The sequence below is a fragment of the Hypanus sabinus genome, chromosome 31 (genome assembly GCF_030144855.1).
Source record: "Hypanus sabinus isolate sHypSab1 chromosome 31, sHypSab1.hap1, whole genome shotgun sequence".
Lineage (NCBI taxonomy): Eukaryota > Metazoa > Chordata > Chondrichthyes > Myliobatiformes > Dasyatidae > Hypanus > Hypanus sabinus.
In genome coordinates, this window is record NC_082736.1 from 28892550 (window position 1) to 28909880 (window position 17331).

General features: G+C 49.4%; 1 protein-coding gene across 1 annotated transcript in view; it reads right to left on the reverse strand.

The window, feature by feature from the left end:
- Positions 1–5130: 5130 nt before the first annotated feature.
- The window catches only part of LOC132383707 (ADP-ribose glycohydrolase MACROD1-like), a 1398038-nt gene continuing 1385837 nt past the window's right edge, over positions 5131–17331 (reverse strand). The window contains exons 7-8 of the mRNA XM_059954897.1: positions 11347–11377; positions 5131–5249 (exon numbers count right to left, since the gene is read on the reverse strand). Of these exons, the coding sequence (XP_059810880.1) occupies positions 5131–5249; positions 11347–11377 (150 nt within the window). The remainder of the gene's footprint in view (positions 5250–11346; positions 11378–17331) is intronic.

A 17331-nucleotide genomic window follows, 5' to 3' on the forward strand; every position in this document is an offset into this window, starting at 1 on the left:
GGCATGAATAACTTATTATTTAATTATTTGTGGTTTTATATTTTGCTATATCTCTACACTATTCTTGGTTGGTGCGACTGTAACGAAACCAATTTCCCTCGGGATCAATAAAGTCAGTCTGTCTGTCTGAACCAGAACAGGGAATGGAAAAGAGGAAAGAGGGAAGGGTGGGGAAGCTATGGGACGTTAGAGGAATCAATGCTCATGCCGTCAGGTTGGAGGCTACCCAGACAGAATATGAGGTGTTGCTCCTCCAACCGGAGGAGGCCGTGGACCGACGTGTCGGAGCGGGGAATGGGGAGCCGGATTTGTCTGGATCTGCAAGTTCGGAGTGCAGTGAGATCGACAGCTCAACGCGGGTCAAAGACAAAATCACTGCATTCACACAGCACCCTTCACTACCTCGGGGCCTTGTCTAGAAAACAAAAAAGGTCCGTTCTCTGAGTAGTGTTGGAATTGGTTGCTTTCAAAATGCTTTTTAATAAGGTGTTAGTGGAATTAACGCAAGACTAAAATCACATTTTTTCTACCGACGCACAATTAGCACTTTTAAACAAACTTGTGCATTTTCATAATATATTTTGTCTCCACCTACTGGTGGGAAAGCGGTATAGCAGTTACAAAACTGTTCCTGTTACCAACTTTGCCAGTTTTCATTGGCTCAGTGGAAAAACATGATATGCCTGTGCATTTTAATTGGCTCTTGCAAGAACCCAAGAATCTGAAGGATGAAAATACCAGTTTTTGCAAAAGCACCATCTTTGTATCTTTTCCTTTGCTTCCTACCCGTTCCTTTGGTTTCACGTGTTCTGTGCGTGTTCCTTTGTTTAAAACTTCAAAATAAATGATGGTGAAGCTGCAGAGTTTTCACTCATTCTGGGACTCCTAAAAGAACCTGGGAATCCCAGGTATATTTTTCGAATGGGATGCTGGGGTCGGAGAAGGAGAAGCCAGCGGATGGGCCAGGGAACGAAAAGTGATCAGATGGGCCAGAGAGGGTTTCGAGGAGCTGACCTAGAGGCTGCCTACTACTCAAAGACATCAGCGTCGGTTCACGAAAGCAGCGTGCAGTGTAACCGCGAGTGACCGTCTGAGACATTCCTCTTGCGATCGCGAGGCCCTGTTGGACGCTGAAAACGTAAGACGCCGCAGCCTGCTTTCTTTGTGCGGCGGGGGCAGCAGCGTGGACTAGGCCTCAAGCCGCGGGCTTGCCTGTGGCTGCAGTCCAGTTGAGGAGACACTGGAGGCGGTCTGTGCTCGGTTGGGGCTGGCCTCTCCCACCAGTGCTGCCCTCCAGTGTTCAGTGGGTGGAATGACAGGCTGGATCGCCAGGAGCTGTATCATCAATTTGCATGTCGTGCAGGGTCATGTGTTTTCTTGCATATCAATGTGTGTGTGTTTTCCTCTCTGTAGCTATCTTATGGACCTTGTCCCCAGAGGAACGCCGTCTCGTTTGAATGATAATTAAACTTGATTTGATTTAAAATGTCACTGGGCAAGGCCAGCATTCATCATCTATCCCAAACAGCCCCTGTGCGAAGGTGGGGGTGAGGCGCCTCCTTGAATCACTGAAGTCTTCTCAAGGAGCGCCCACAGTGCTGTCAGGGAGGGAGCTGAAGGATTTAGAACTCACGATGAGGAAGGAACAGCTATATATTGCCAAGTCAGAATGCTTCATGACTTGGAGGTGATGATTTTGAGGCCTACTCCTGCTTCTATTTTCTAGGTCCTTGCACCCAAACAATAAAACAGTTGGCACTGAATAATCAACACGTACAAGAAGCTGGAGGAACTCAGAAGGTCGGGCACCATCTGTGGAAAACGAGCAGTCAACGTTTTGGCCGAGACCCTTCGTCAGGGCTGAAGAAGGAGGGGGCAGGGGGTCGTCTCCAGCCCTTGGTATGAACATCGAATTCTCCAACTTCCGGTAATTCCCTCCCTCTCCCTTCCCCCATCCCACTTTCACTCTGCCTCCTCTTCCAGCTGCCCTATCACCTCTCTCATGACTCTGCCTTCGTCTACCACCCATAGTGCTTTCCCCCTTACATTCCTTCTTCACCTCTCCGGCCTATCCCCTCCCTGCTTCCCCTCCCTCACCCCTTGGTCTTTCCCCTTACTGGTTTTTTCACCTGACCCCTTCCACCCCCCCACCCCCACCTTCTTTATGGGGCCCCTGCTGTACTTAGTGTGTCACTGAATAATTTGGGAAGAGGAAGGTAAAATGGGAATATCGGAAGATGCCAGTGAACAAGGTGACCAGTGGTGACATCTTTCAGACACCTTGCAAAACTACTTTTATTTCTTCTTCTCTTTACAAGTGTGAGCTGCGTGCGATTGGAACCTGTGATTTACATTCTGACGGCGTGTCTTCGGGCCGCTTGAGCGGTCTGGCGCCTTGCTGACTCCGAGGGAGCTCGGTGAGGTCAGGACGGAGTGTGCGGCCTGCAGCCGGTGTCCGACTCCATTTCTCGCCGATTGAAGTGGCGGAGCCGGAACGAGTTCGACGAGGACGAGAGCGGAAGGCGAGCGGGCGTTCTGCCTGCGTTTGAGCGGCCGCCCTCTCCTTCTCGCTCACTGCTGCCAGAGTCCTGGTCTTGGGCAAGGATTGATCGGTGTGGTTCGGGGCCTGGACTCATTTTGGTGGACTCTGCAGTCCATGTTATATTTGTCACTAGCACAAGCAGTCCTGATGAAGGGTCTCGGCCCGAAACATCAACTGTTTACTCTTTTCCATAGATTCTGAGTTCCTCCAGCATTTTACATGTGTTCCTCTGTTATATGTGCTTCTGGCTTCTGGTTAATACTTTCTTAATCGCTATTTTGTGCGATTTTGATTGAGGCGGCTGGCTCTGCGGCCTGCAGTCAACAAATGAAACAGCGCTAAATTGATCTGAACTGAACTAAACTGAGCACCACCAGACTGTTTCAAAGACTCTGTGGTTTGATGTTTAATATCCTGTGTGTTATTCGCTCGTTTTTTTGCCATTTGCGCGATTTGTTCTTTTTTTTCGCACGTTAGGTTTTTGATGTTTCTCTTGAACGGAGTTTCTTTGTTTCATGGCTGTCTGTGGGGAAAATGAATCTCAGGGCTGCATAGTGCATAACAGTAATAATAATAGTTAACAGCCTCCTTTAGTCTCGTGAGACCGTGGATTTGCGCCTTGGAAGGTTTTTCCAGGGCGCAGGCCTGGGCAGGGTTGTGTGGGAGACTGGCAGTTGCCCAAGCTGCAGGCCTTCCCCTCTCCATGCCACCGATGTTGTCCAAGGGAAGGGCACTAGGACCCCAAGCAGCTTGGCACTGGTGTCGTCGCAGAGCAACGTGTGGTTAAGTGCCTTGCTCAAGGACACAGCACGTTGCCTCAGCTGAAGCTCGAACCAGCGACCTTCAGATCACTAGGCCGATGCCTTATCCACTAGGCCATGCGCCGACACGCATAGTGCATACATACTTGGATAATAAATGTACTTTGAAGCTTGGATTAAATCACCAAAAGATTTTTATCGAATTTCTGCAGATGTACGGGGGGGGGGGGGGGGGGAGGTGGCGGTGGTGGGTGACTACTGCAGAGAGTTGTAAACTCATTCAGCTCCATCAGGGGCACCGGCCTCCATCGTACCCAGGACATCTTCAAGGAGCGGTGCCTCAAAAAGACAGCGTCCATCATTAAGGACCCCACCACCCAGGACATGCCCTCTTCTCATTGAGGAGGTGCAGGAGCCTGAAGACACACACTCAACGATTCAGGAACAGCTTCTTCCCCTCTGCCATCAGGGAGGAGGTACAGGAGCCTGAAGACACACACTCAACGATTCAGGAACAGCTTCTTCCCCTCTGCCATCAGGGAGGAGGTACAGGAGCCTGAAGACACACACTCAACGATTCAGGAACAGCTTCTTCCGCTCTGCCATCCGATTTCTGATTTCTAATTTCTCATTACTTTTTTATTTCTATTTTTGCACTACTTATTTAAGTTAACTTTTAACTATACATATGCTTCCTGTCACTCACGTTTTTTCCTGTATTTATCACGTATTGGATCGTACTGCTGCTACAAAGACAACAAATGCCGGCGATGTTAAACCTGATTCCGATCCTGACACGGGCTCTGACCCGGAAGCTCTCGAACGTCTCCTTGGACGTGAAAGCAGCATTCGGAAGTGCTCAAGGTAAATACAGGGCCCTCAGATCGCTCCCTGTGGTGTGCTGACAGTGGACAATCTTTGGCTGACGATCCTTGCGCTTACATGGCTGGTCCACAATTGGCGGCCCTCAGGATGTCGAAGGTTCGTGGGGGGGGGGGTGGAATTTGTGATGTAATCCACTCGCAGGGTATCTGCTGCTTTGTTTTGCCTCAACGCACGTCTGGACTGAATTTTACGAGTGGTCTCCAGGGCAAGTTTGTCAGTACGTCAAGACCCAGCACTGTGCAGCCAGGTGCTGGACCTCGTGAACCAGCAGACTTCAGATAGTCAGGGACGCACCACCTCTCCTCCATCCCATCATCCTTAGCGCGGTTGGCCCCCGGGGTTGCGTACTGGGCCCACTGCAGAGGTATACAAAATCGTGAGGGGTCAATGCAGGCAGGCCTTTTGCCCCGTTGAGGTCAGGCAAGACTGCAGCCAGAGGTTAAGGATGAAAGGTGAAAAGGGGAAGATGAGGGGAGGCATCTTCGCTCGGAGGGCGCTGAGAGTGCGGGGCGAGCTGCCGGCGCAAGTGAAGCGTTGGAGCACGATTTCAACGTTCAGGAGAAGTTCGGCTGGGTACGTGGACGGTAGGGGTGCGGTCCTGGTGCAAGTCGGTAGGTTTAAACGGTTTCAGTATGGACTAGATGGGCCAAAAGGCCTGTTTCTGTGATCCGATTACTCCGCTCACATGCGTGACTGCACGACCGAGTGTCCGAGCAATCGTGTCATCGAGTCCTCCGACGGCGCGACAGTGGCGGGGCTCGTGGCCTACTGAGAGGAGGTGGAGGAGCCTGGTGCCGGGAAAATAACCCCTTCCCCGACGTCGGCAAGAGAAAGAAGATGGCCGCCGACTTCAGGAGAAGGCGCCCGACTCACTCCCTTCACTACGCTGGCGGCACGGCAGCAGAAACCGCGAGCAGCTTCGAACCCCGGTGAGCACACATCTCACGCGATCTCTCGCAGCCCCAGAACTCGTCCTCGACGGTCAAGAGCGCTCACCGGTGTCTCTGCTCTCAGAGGAGGCTGAAGGGGGCTGGACTCTGCACAGCTGTACTCACGCCGTTCTGTGGGTGCGCAGCGGAGAGCGTCAATAGACAATAGACAGTAGATAGTAGGTGCAGGAGCAGGCCATTCGGCCCTTCGAGCCAGCACCGCCATTCACTGTGATCATGGCTGATCATCCACAATCAATACCCCGTTCCTGCCCTCTCCCCATATCCCTTGACTCCGCTATCTTTAAGAGCTCTATCTAACTCTTTCTTGAAAGCATCCAGAGAATTGGCCTCCACTGCCTTCTGAGGCAGAGCATTCCACAGATCCACCACTCTCTGGGTGAAAAAGTTTTTCCGCATCTCTGTTCTAAATGGCCTACCCCTTATTCTTAAACTGTGGCCTCTGGTTCTGGACTCACCCATCAGCGGGAACATGCTTCCTGCCTCCAGTGTGTCCAATCCCTTAATAATATATGTTTCAATCAGATCCCCTCTCATCCTTCTAAATTCCAGTGTATACAAGCCCAGTCGCTCCAATCTTTCAACATATGACAGTCCCGCCATTCTGGGAATTAACCTTGTGAACCTACGCTGCACTCCCTCAATAGCAAGAATGTCCTTCCTCAAATTTGGAGACCAAAACTGCACACAATACTCCAGGTGTGGTCTCACCAGGGCCCTGTACAACTGCAGAAGGACCTCTTTGTTCCTATACTCAACTCCCCTTGTTATGAAGGCCAACATGCCATTAGCTTTCTTCACTGCCTGCTGTACCTGCATGCTTGCTTTCATTGACTGATGTACAAGAACACCTAGATCTCGTTGTACTTCCCCTTTTCATAACTTGACTCCATGTTATGAGTAATCTGCCTTCCAGTCCTGGCAAACTGCGTCTCCGCGCGGTTCGGAAACTGCAGTGCGGCGGACGGGGTGGGTGGTCAAAACTGCCCGACGCATCGCCAGCACCTGCGACCCCGCCATCGGGAACCTATACACGGAGAAAGGTGTCCCGAGCAAAGACTAGCAGGATTATGAAGGATCATGGACTGTCTGCCCTGCTCCCATTAGAATCCAAACCAGGACCACCAGACTCGAGAGCAGCCAATTGCCCACTCCGTCAGGCTGATCAACACCTCCACCCATTGACCCACCCCACCACCATCACCATGTCCACATCAGCCGCCCCTTTCCAAATCCCTTCGTCCTCCTCCATTCACCGTCACTTTACCCTCACGCTCCACTCCTCACACCTACCCTGACGCGCTCACTGTCCCATTGCGCTTCCAGATGCCCTGCTGATAACGAGGAGAGTTCCTTCACCAAGAGTCACTTTGTCACTTAACCAATTCCTGTCCGAGTCCGAGTCCCCTTATGTTCAGATACTCCTGCGTGCAGTGTTAATTTATATACGTACAGTCAGTCTGTGTATATAAGCTAGTCTTTTATAGATGTATACGGTGTCAGGGGTAACGGGGTCCAGAATGAACTGTGCTGCTATTAAGAGAGAGAGAGGGGGGCGTCCGGCGCAATGAGAGAGAGAGACAGCAACTGCTCAAAAGATTGATGTTACGGTTCCTCTGCCAATTGTTTACCTTTCCCCAAGGTCTCTTGCCTGCTTGTAACGTTCCTGCAGAGAGAGAGAGAGGACAGAGCAGGTTGGCGGACAGCCGGTGTCCAGCGTGTGAAGATAGGTCCGCTGGGACTCACCATGAGACACGCGCAGTGTCGGACACAGAACGAGCTTTGTTGCACCCACGGGAGGGTGGGGGATTTTGGAGGATCGATTCGGGGAAACCGATCACTGTGAATAGGTGCGACCGGTGGGGAATTATTTGTGTGTCCACCCTCGCCTGGGTGATAATTCCACCACTGAAGAACGGTTGTACGTGCTATGGTCACAGTCGGTGACTACAACAGGACTTTGGAAGACAATGGGAAGATTGACGGCATCACCTCTCACCTCTCTCTCTCTCTCTCTCTCTCCAATGTTACTCAACGAACTACCTCGAACTGAACTGAACTCTCTTCACCATCGTAAGACTGTACCCATTACCCCTAGGTTTGAAAGAACCTAGTTTGGTTCCTATTTCCACACTTACATACATATGTATTATTGCTAAGCTGTTTAATATATTTGCATTTACAGTACTGTATTGCTCAATTAATAATAAACACTACTAGTTTATAGCAACACCAGACTCTAAAGTGTTATCCATTTCTGCTGGTTCTTTACCCGGTCACGGGGTACGTGACGACGGCCACACTCAAACAGTCACTGATAAAATGTATTTCATATATTTCTTATATTTATATATTGAGTGTGTGTTTTCCTTAAGGCTGATTTATACTTCTGCGTCAAATGAACGCTGTAGGTACGGCGTAGACGTGTAACCTACGCCCTACCCTACGCCATAGCCTGACGCGCACCTCTCCAAAGACGTAACCGCGCTCCGCGGCGACGCAGACCGCGACAACTGTGATCGGTCCGCTCGGTAGCATCGCATTTCCTCCTGCCGATCGGCACACCGGTGCGAAATAAATGGTTGGAGACGACGAACCAGATCGTCAAATCTACCTGCCGGTGTCCGAAAATATTTGAAACGCATTTCCTCGTCCGTGTCTCTCGGTGGCCGGACAAGCACAGAAAATTCAACCCTCCTTCTGCCTCGATCCGTTTGATGCTCGCACACACCATCTCCTCCGACGTCTTCTCTCTCTCCTGCGTTGCAGTAATTTCACTAAAAGTAACCCTTGTTCAACATTTATTATCTCCAACTCCAACGTGATGAGCTCAGTCGCCATTGTTTGAAGTTCACGAAGAAACTCTAGACAGTGGCGTAGAAACCCCGCCGCCAACTAGCGTTTTGGTGGTGAATTGCAGAGCGACGCAGACACACCAACGCACAGGTGTAAATGCTCACAACGGCGCAGGCCGCTCACCAAGGCGCAGAACCTACGCAGAAGTATAAATCAGCCTTTATGCTGCATCGGATCGGGAGTAACAATAATTTCGTCCTCCTTTACCCATGTACGGGGGAAAGGCAGTGAATCTTCAGTCGAGAATTGTTGACTGAGGGAGTGGGGAAGCATAGTTTCTAGTCTAGAGTGAGGTTGTTTAAGACTGAGGCACATCCTGGGTCTGTTTGTGGAAGTTCACCTGCTCTTATATTCATTGCTTGTGTTGAGTTGTGACTGTTGTGTTAACAACTTTTGCAATCTACCCGAGCTCTTTCAACTATTCGTGTTTCCATCGCCCGAGGTCCTTCTGTTCATTCACCCCTTTTGAAACAGTACCCTTCACTCGATATTGCCTCCTCCCCTCATTCCTTCTCCTTGAAATACATCACTTTGCATTCCTCCCTATTAAACCTCACTGGCTTTGTGTCTGCTCATTCAGCCTGCCTCTGTGTTATCTCACAACAGTTTTACTGAGATACAATGCGGACTAGGCCGTTCTGACCCTTTGAGTCCCACCGCCCAGCGACCCCCCCCCCAGTTTAATCACGGGACAATTAACAATGACTGGTACGTCTTTGGACTGTGAGAGAAAACCGGAGCACCCGGAGGAAACCCACGTGGTCACGGGCAGAACCTACAAACCTCTTACAGGCAGTGGCGCCGTCCTCTTTCACGGCTAATGGTGCAAATTCAAGTTTATTGTCATTCAAGCGTGTACGTGTAGACAGAATTACATACCCCATGGGTATCTTGTGACTGTCTTACGGCCATGATGTAATTGAGTATCTGGTGAGCACGACGTAATGGTCTGGTGTTGGTGGGGTGATGTAATTTCCTGCCAGTGAGAGGTCACATGATGTAATTTTCCCGCCAGTGGTAGGTCAAGTGATGGCCTGTTCCAACAGGTATAAAACGGGAAAGCCTTGTTGTGACGCAGGTCAGTTCGTGGTTTAATTCATCAGAGACTACGTTATGCTGTGCATTCGTCTCATGACGCAGTTTCATTTTAAAGTGGAGTTTTACTTTCTACTATAAGTTGTGCCAGCAGTTTTTAAAATCACTGCCAGTTGTGTTGGAAGTATCTTTGATTTAATTTTAAAGTCTAATTATTGGAGAGTGAAGATTTACCGAAGTGTGGGAACCCAAAGGAACGACTAAAGTTGGTGTCGTTGGCGGTAATACAGGATCGACCTTATTGGATCTTCATTCAGGGAAGTAGTAACCTGCATCTGAGATAGCCCCTGAATTTGTGAAAGCAGAAAGGGTTGTGGGCAGTGTTATTCGCTAAGGAAAAGGTCAGTTCCTTTAAGCTGTTTTTATTTCCTTCATTGTAAATCCTTCGGGCAAGGCCTATTTCGGCTGGGATCTGCAGTAACGTCTCATCATCGAGGAATCCATTACTTCAGGGAAGTCTCTTCTAATTGACTGTGTAAATCATTTGGACTTTCACATTTACCAATTTCCATTTACCATTCCACAATTTCAAATTTTCACATTTTAAGAACTGTGTTCGCATTTAACGCTTTAAGAACTGTGTTCGCATTTACCACTTTTAAGAACTGTGTTCGCATCTAATGCTTTAAGAACTGTGTTTGCATTTAACACTTTAAGAACTGTGTTCGCATTTAACGCTTTAAGAACTGTTCGAGTTGCCGTTTAGCAATTAACTTCCGGTTAAGTTAGTCGTTGGTTTACTTTTCATTTGTTGTTGAGTTTAAATAAACGTTTCTTTGTTTACAAAAAAACCTGTCTCAATTCTAGATTCGTTGTTGCTGTGTCGTAACAGCGGCCAAGCGAATCAATATCCCTCCAGACCAAAGTGCACAACACAATACATATAACGCGCACACAGCGCATAAGACCATAGGAGCAGAATTAGGCCATTTGGCCCTTCGAGTCTGCTCTCCCATTTCATCATGGCAGATCCATTTTCCCTCCCAGCCCCCAAACTCCTGCCTTCTTCCTGTATCCCTTCATGCTCTGACTAAAATAATACTACCACAAATAAATGAAGAGATAATAATTTATACAGCTAAGAGAAGCACCATTCCTCTGGGTCCAGGGAGCAATGCACAGAAGAAGATCAGAGATCTTGGATGATATTGTGGTAAACTGGATCAGCAAATTTGTGGATGACGCCAAGTCGGGGGGGGGGGGGGTGCAGTGGACAGCGAGGAAGGCTATCATGGCTTGCAGAGGGATCTGGACCAACAGGTGGAATTTAATGCAGACGTGTTGCACGTTGGAAGGGCCAACCAGGGTATGTCTTACACAGTGAACAGTGTAGAACAAAGGAATCTGGGAATACAGGTCCGTAATTCGCTGGAAGTGGCGTTGCAGGCAGATAGGGTCGTAAAGAAAGCTTCTGGCACATTGGCCTTTCATAAGTCATTGTATTGGGTACAGGAGATGGGATGTTATGTTGAAGTTGTACAAGACGTTGGTGAGGCCTCACTTGAGCATCGTGTGCAGTTTTGGTCACCTGTCGACAGGAAAGGTGTAAACAAGGTCAAAAGAGTACAGAGAAAATTTACAAGGATGTTTCTGGGTCTGGAGGACTTGAGTTTGAATTGGTTTGGGAAGGTTGAAGGATCTTTCAATCTTTCGTTAGGTTGAAGGGAAGATTGAATAGGTTTAGGACTTTACTCTTTGGAGGTTAGAAGGTCGAGGGGAGATTTGATAGAGGTTTACAAAATTATGAGGGGTATAAATAGGGTAAATGCAAGCAGGCTTCTTCCACTGAGGTGGGGTGGGATGACAACCAGAGGTCATGGGTTAAGGGTGAAAGGTGAGAAGTTTAAGGGGAACACGAGGGGAAACTTCTTCACTCGGAGGGTGGCGAGAGTGCGGGACGAGCTGCCAGCACAAGTGCTGCACATGAGCTCGATTTCAACGTTTAATAGAAGTTTGAACAGGTACGTGGATAATAGGGGTGTGGAGGGCGATGGTCCTGGTGCAGGTCGATGGGAGTAGGCAGTTTAAATATTTTGGCATGGACTAGATGGGCCAAAGGGCCTGTTTCTGTGCTGTACTTTTTATGATTCTATGACATAAAATAATATTAACCCAATAATATTAACAGATAATAAAAAATATGCGGTAGATGAAGAAGCTGACATAACAGCTTGCTCATCAGGTACGATAAACTGGACGGGCAGTTGTCTTATTAGGTAAAAAGTTGAAGAACTATTCATAAAAGAACGCAGCTTACCATAAATTCCAGTTGACACACAGGGGAAAGCCTGAAATAAAACAAAGAGTCAATTAGTCATTTAATCTGACCTAATCCGGCCAGTAGTGTATTGGCATCAGCACCGGACTTTGAGGCGGGTGATCCCGGGTTCGAATCTGGCCAGCTCCTTGCGCGCTTTGTCGAGCTAGCAACTCGGCCTTGTTAAAAAAACAGACAAATGCTACGTTAAAAAAACCGTTAAAACGGCGCTCGATGCGCCACAGGGCGTGAAAAGGGGCGGCTCGTCGACTTAATTGGCCTTTCAACGGGGCGGATGGAAAGCTGATTCTACGGATCCAGAGCAACAAAATGCTGGAGGAACTCAGCAGGCCGGGCAGCGTCTATGAAGAGGGATCAACAGCTGACGTTTCGGGAAGATACCTTCATCTCAGCCTGGAACATCAGCTGTCTATCCCTCTCCATAGATGCTGCCGGACCTGCTGTGTCCCTCTATTTTGTGGTAATTGCTAATATTCTGCTCCGTCGTCTGTTTATTCTAGCTCAGTAAGTCCTTAAACTACAGAGGAATCCAGGTGACAGGCCATAGGTCTGGGGATAATGATAATTAATCCAATGATAATTAAAATCCAAATTAATTCAACAAATCTGGGATAAAACACCAGTTATAACAACAATGATCACAAAGCTATCATTTCCTTTGTGTCATTTAGCTCAACAATATTATCATGGCAGAAACCTGATGCACTTACGCTGTGTGACTCCAGCACTAGTCGTGTGGTTTTATCGGCCCACAAGCTCAAGGGGCAATTATTAAAGAAAGGTAGACAGCCCGTCGCCAGAGATGTCCGCATGCCACGAGCAGCGGAAGGGATTGAAGTGAAATAGAAAATATAGTTCTTGTTGTGCTCTCCCGAAGAAGGTTCCCGGCCTGAAATGGTGACCGCATTCTTTTCTATAGATGCTGCCTGCTGAGTTCCTTCAGCGATTTTTGTGCTTGTTACTTGCAAAATATTGATAGGAGAGGAGAGTTTAAGATGACACTGGTGAACCTCAGCGACGTGGCCAATGTAATGAGGAAAATAACTAAATACTTATGTAACCCCCTGGGTTGCCTCAGACTCGCTCAGCTCATTCTCGACTAGGGGGAGCAGCCTTCGGCCCCGCCAAACTGGGTAATCAGCTGGTGTGGATGCTGTGTGATGTCCCCGCCTCACCCAAAAACAGACAGTACACCATACGCGATTAAATGAGTACAATTTATAAAGATTACTATAACTAAGTGATTAATAACGATACAGTATATATGAAGAGAAAAAAAATAAAGAAAAGGCGCCAAACTTATCAAAGTCCAAACCACTTCGTGCACAACCGTTGGAGCTCAATTACTGAAGTCTTCTGGCCTCCATTCGATCCCCTCCGAACTCCTTGACTCACAGCTCAGGACCCTCCGAGTGGTCAACCAAGCACATCTAGCTTCATCCCCCCTCCTCGGAGTACCTCCCGGCCTCGGACCCCCGCTTGGGGTCCGATCCTCGCCCAACTTACAGCATTGCGTCCTCTCTCTAGACTCCCTCGCGCCAATCTGCCCAAAAGCCCGTCAACAAAAGCTTACAGACTCAGAAGAAAGAACATTAATCCCCATTTGGTTTACAAGGGAATACCATTCTCGTTATCAGTAAATTAGCATTCCTGCTAGTTAACAAAAAGAAGAAACCCTTTCGCAACAGTAACAAAGAAAACAAAAGAAACCCCCTTTACACTTAGTTAACCACTGTCGTTCTGGTAGACGATCCCCGCAAGTGATAGTCGGTAGCTTCTCTTCTGGCTCGGAGGCAATCCGATGTGGCAGAACCGAGGTGAAGCTGTGGGCCCGTTGCCCAGAGCGGGGGAGATTCGATCGATTTAGGCACCGGGGTGAATTTGGAAGGTCGGGTACAGGCTGAATCGGCGGGGTGCAGGCCCCAGAGCGCGCCGAAGCGACTGAACCCCACGTTTGGACGACGATTTAGTCGCCGGGCCAGATTGAAAAAGTCAGGGTGTTAGGGCCCCGAGGCAAGGAACAGGCCGGTTCTGTACTGAACTAAATGAAAGACTCTTTTTGTGGACTTCAGAACACCATTTGCTTGCGTTTATTGTTTGCCTGAATTTTTTTCTCTCTCTGCACGTTGAGTCTTTGACGGTCTCCCTTTTTCTTTTAAAGGTTCTCTGGGGTTTCTTTCTTTCATGGCTGCCTGGAAGCAGGGGAATCTCAAGGTTGATCATAAGCGCACTTTGAACTTTGAACCACGGAGGAAGGGAAGGCGGAGGGGCGTCAAAAGGAGATGGTGGGAAGAGAAGGGATATGAGGGGAAGTAGAATGGGGAATGGAAAAAGAGAGAGGGAGAAATTACTGGAAGTTAGAGAAGTCGATGTCCATGCCGGAACCCAGCGGAACATGAGCTATTTCTCCTCCAGCCTGAGGGTGGCAGTAGAGGAGGCCATGGACAAACGTGTCCGAGTGGGAATTCAAATGTGTGGCCACCGGGAAATCACGCCTTTTGCGAGCGGCGGAGGTTGTTAGCAGCCGATCCCCCTCGCGTCAATACATCACTGAGTCCGTCAGGGCAGGGTCCCGGGCTCGGCCGAAGGGGAGACTCCACCTCCCTCCGGTTCCGTGGCCAGACTGCGGTGAAGCGCACCAGCCACTGAGGAAGGCCAAGAACGAGCTCAGAGATGAGACGCACAGGACAAGGTGGCTTCGTTCCAAGACCATCAGACGAGAAAGGACCAGCTCTTTGCTGGCAAGGTAGTCCCTCTAACACAATCTGTTCATCAGAAAAATAAGCAGATCCTAGAGTCTGGGAGGAAAAAGAACTTGTGTGAAAATGAGGGGACAGTCCGAGCCCGAGGTGTTAACCTTCAGCTTGTTGCTCTCATATAAAACGGAATTAAAATATTCCGTAAACAGTTAGTTCCACGTAAAACTGCACCAAGGGGCCAGCGCGACATTTGTCAGTAGATGGAGAGTCATCCCAGGACCAGCTTGAGGGAGTGTAAAAGCAGCCCGAGGCAACCTGTTTAGTCTGTGGAGCCAACACCGAACCAGCTGACTGGAATGAACAGCCAGCCCAGTGTTTCCAAGAGCTAACTTTCAAAAACGCTCCTCTCAAAAATAATTTGATTGGAATTCTCCACGTGAAAGATCAATTGACAATGGCCTGGACGTTATTTTATAATTTTATGTTTTTTTTAACTATTTTGAGACACATCTTCTAGTCCAACAAGTCAAAGGCAGAAGTAAAAGTGTATTTACCAGGGGTGATTGATAAGATCGTGGCCTGAAGTAGAAGGAGATGAGTTATACAGCTCTCGTTACGCGCACGTGCAGTTCAACTCTTTGAGTGATTATGCAGAAAGTTTGAAGTTAATAACTCATCTCCTTCGACCTTAGGCCACAAACTTATCAATCAATGAGTTATTAACTTCAAACTTCCTGCATAATCACGCAAAGAGTTGAACTGCACGTGCATGTAACGAGAGCGGTATAACTCATCTGTGGACACTTTCTGGAGGTCCAAGATCCGTACGCTCCACGACCGCTGGACTAAGTGTGTAAATGTAGGAAAAATGTGCTCGGTTTTCTAAAATTGACTCCTTCCACCTTAGGCCACGAACTTAGCAATCACCCCTCGTACTGTCAAACTGGAGGCTTGGTGGGTGAAGGCTGCAGACACTTTTTGCAGAAGTAAGTTTTCCTGCTCTGTGGCTGCCTGTAAGCAGACAAATTTCAAGGTGTATAATTTATACATTCTTTGGTAATAAATGTGTTTTGGATCTTAGAATCTTCTCACTGCTGCTATCAGGTACAGGAGCCTCAGGTCCCACATCACCAGGTCCAGGAACAGTTACTACCCCTCAACCATCAGGTAGAAGGTACAGGAGCCTCAGAACCCACACCACCAGGTTCAGGAACAGTTACCACCCCTCAACCATCAGGTAGAAGGTACAGGAGCCTCAGGACTCGCACCACCAGGTTCAGGAACAGTTACCACCCCTCAACCATCAGGTAGAAGGTACAGGAGCCTCAGGACTCACATCACCAGGTTCAGGAACAGTTACCACCCCTCAACCATCAGGTAGAAGGTACAGGAGCCTCAGGACTCACACCACCAGGTTCAGGAACAGTTATCACCCCTCAACCATCAAGAAGGAGGTACAGGAGCCTCAGGACTCACACCATCAGGTTCAGGAACGGTTATTACTCCTCAACTGTCAGGCTCTTGAACTGGAGAGGGTAACTTCACTCAACTTGACTCGCCCCATCACTGAAAGGCTCCCAGAACCTATGGGCTCACTTTCAAGGGCTCTTCATCTCACGCTCTCGATATTTATTGCTTATTTATGTATTTATTTATCATCTTCCTTTCTTTTTGTCTGTACGCAATTTGTTGTCTTCTACACTCTGGTTGAAAGCCCAGGTTGGTAATGTCTTTCATTGATTCTGTTACAGTTATGATTCTACAGATTTATTGAGCATGAATCTCTGGGCTGTAGATGGTGACAATTTGACTTTAAACCTTTGAGATAACATTGAGTCTTGCTCTGAAGCAAGTTGAAGCCAAGGGCGTCAACGTTGAACTGTGTTGTGTAGTCGGGCACTCCCAATAAGCAGAGTGGGACTGACAAGGCCTGGCTCAGTGGCAGGGTTTGCTGGTTAACTGTCCATGTGGGTAATAGATCATGGAAAATAATGAACGCGTAAGACTGGGATTGATGGGATCGCTCTGAAAGCTGTCATAAGCATCCAACGTGGAATCGGTTTCAAGATAAGTGAAAACTCAAATCCCTGAGGACTGTCACAGAGTCTTTATCCCATGTTCCTCTCTCCTCTCCTGTCAGATTCCTTCCTCTCCAGCCCTTGACCTTTCCCACCCACCTGGCTCCACCTAACTCCTTCCAGTTAGCCCCCTTCCCCCCCCCCCTCAACCTGGCTCCACCTAACTCCTTCCAGTTAGCCCCCTTCCCCCCCCCCTCAACCTGGCTCCACCTATCACCTTCCAGTTAGCCCCCTTCCCCTCCACCCCCCAACCTGGCTCCACCTATCACCTTCCAGCTCGCCTCCTACTCCCCCCCCCACCTGGTTCCACCTATCATCTTCCAGCTCGCCTCCTACTCCCCCCCCCCCCAACCTGGCTCCACCTATCATCTTCCAGCTCGCCTCCTACCCCTCCCCTCCCAACCTGGCTCCACCTGTCATCTTCCAGTTAGCCTCCTACCCCTCCCCTCAACCTGGTTCCACCTATCACCTTCCAGCTAGCCTCCTCCCCCTCCCCCCACTGGCTCCACCTATCACCTTCCAGCTCGCCTCCTCCCCCTCCCCCCACTGGCTCCACCTATCACCTTCCAGCTCGCCTCCTCCCCCTCCCCCCACTGGCTCCACCTATCACCTTCCAGCTAGCCTCCTCCCCCTCCCCCCACTGGCTCCACCTATCACCCAGCTAGCCCCCTTCCCCTCCTCCCCTCAACCTGGTTCCACCTATCACCTTCCAGCTAGCCCCCTTCCCCTCCCCCCAACCTGGTTCCATCTATCACCTTCCAGTTAGCCTCCTACCCCTCCCCTCAACCTGGCTCCACCTATCACCTTCCAGTTAGCCTCCTACCCCTCCCCTCAACCTGGCTCCACCTATCACCTTCCAGTTAGCCTCCTACCCCTCCCCTCAACCTGGTTCCACCTATCACCTTCCAGCTAGCCCCCTTCCCCTCCCCCCAACCTGGTTCCACCTATCACCTTCCAGTTAGCCTCCTACCCCTCCCCTCAACCTGGCTCCACCTATCACCTTCCAGTTAGCCTCCTACCCCTCCCCTCAACCTGGTTCCACCTATCACCTTCCAGCTAACCTCTTACCCCTCCCCCCACTGGCTCCACCTATCACCTTCCAGCTCGCCTCCTACCCTCCCCCCACTGGTTCCACCTATCACCTTCTAGATAGCCCCCTTCCCCTCCCGCCACACCTGGCTCCACCT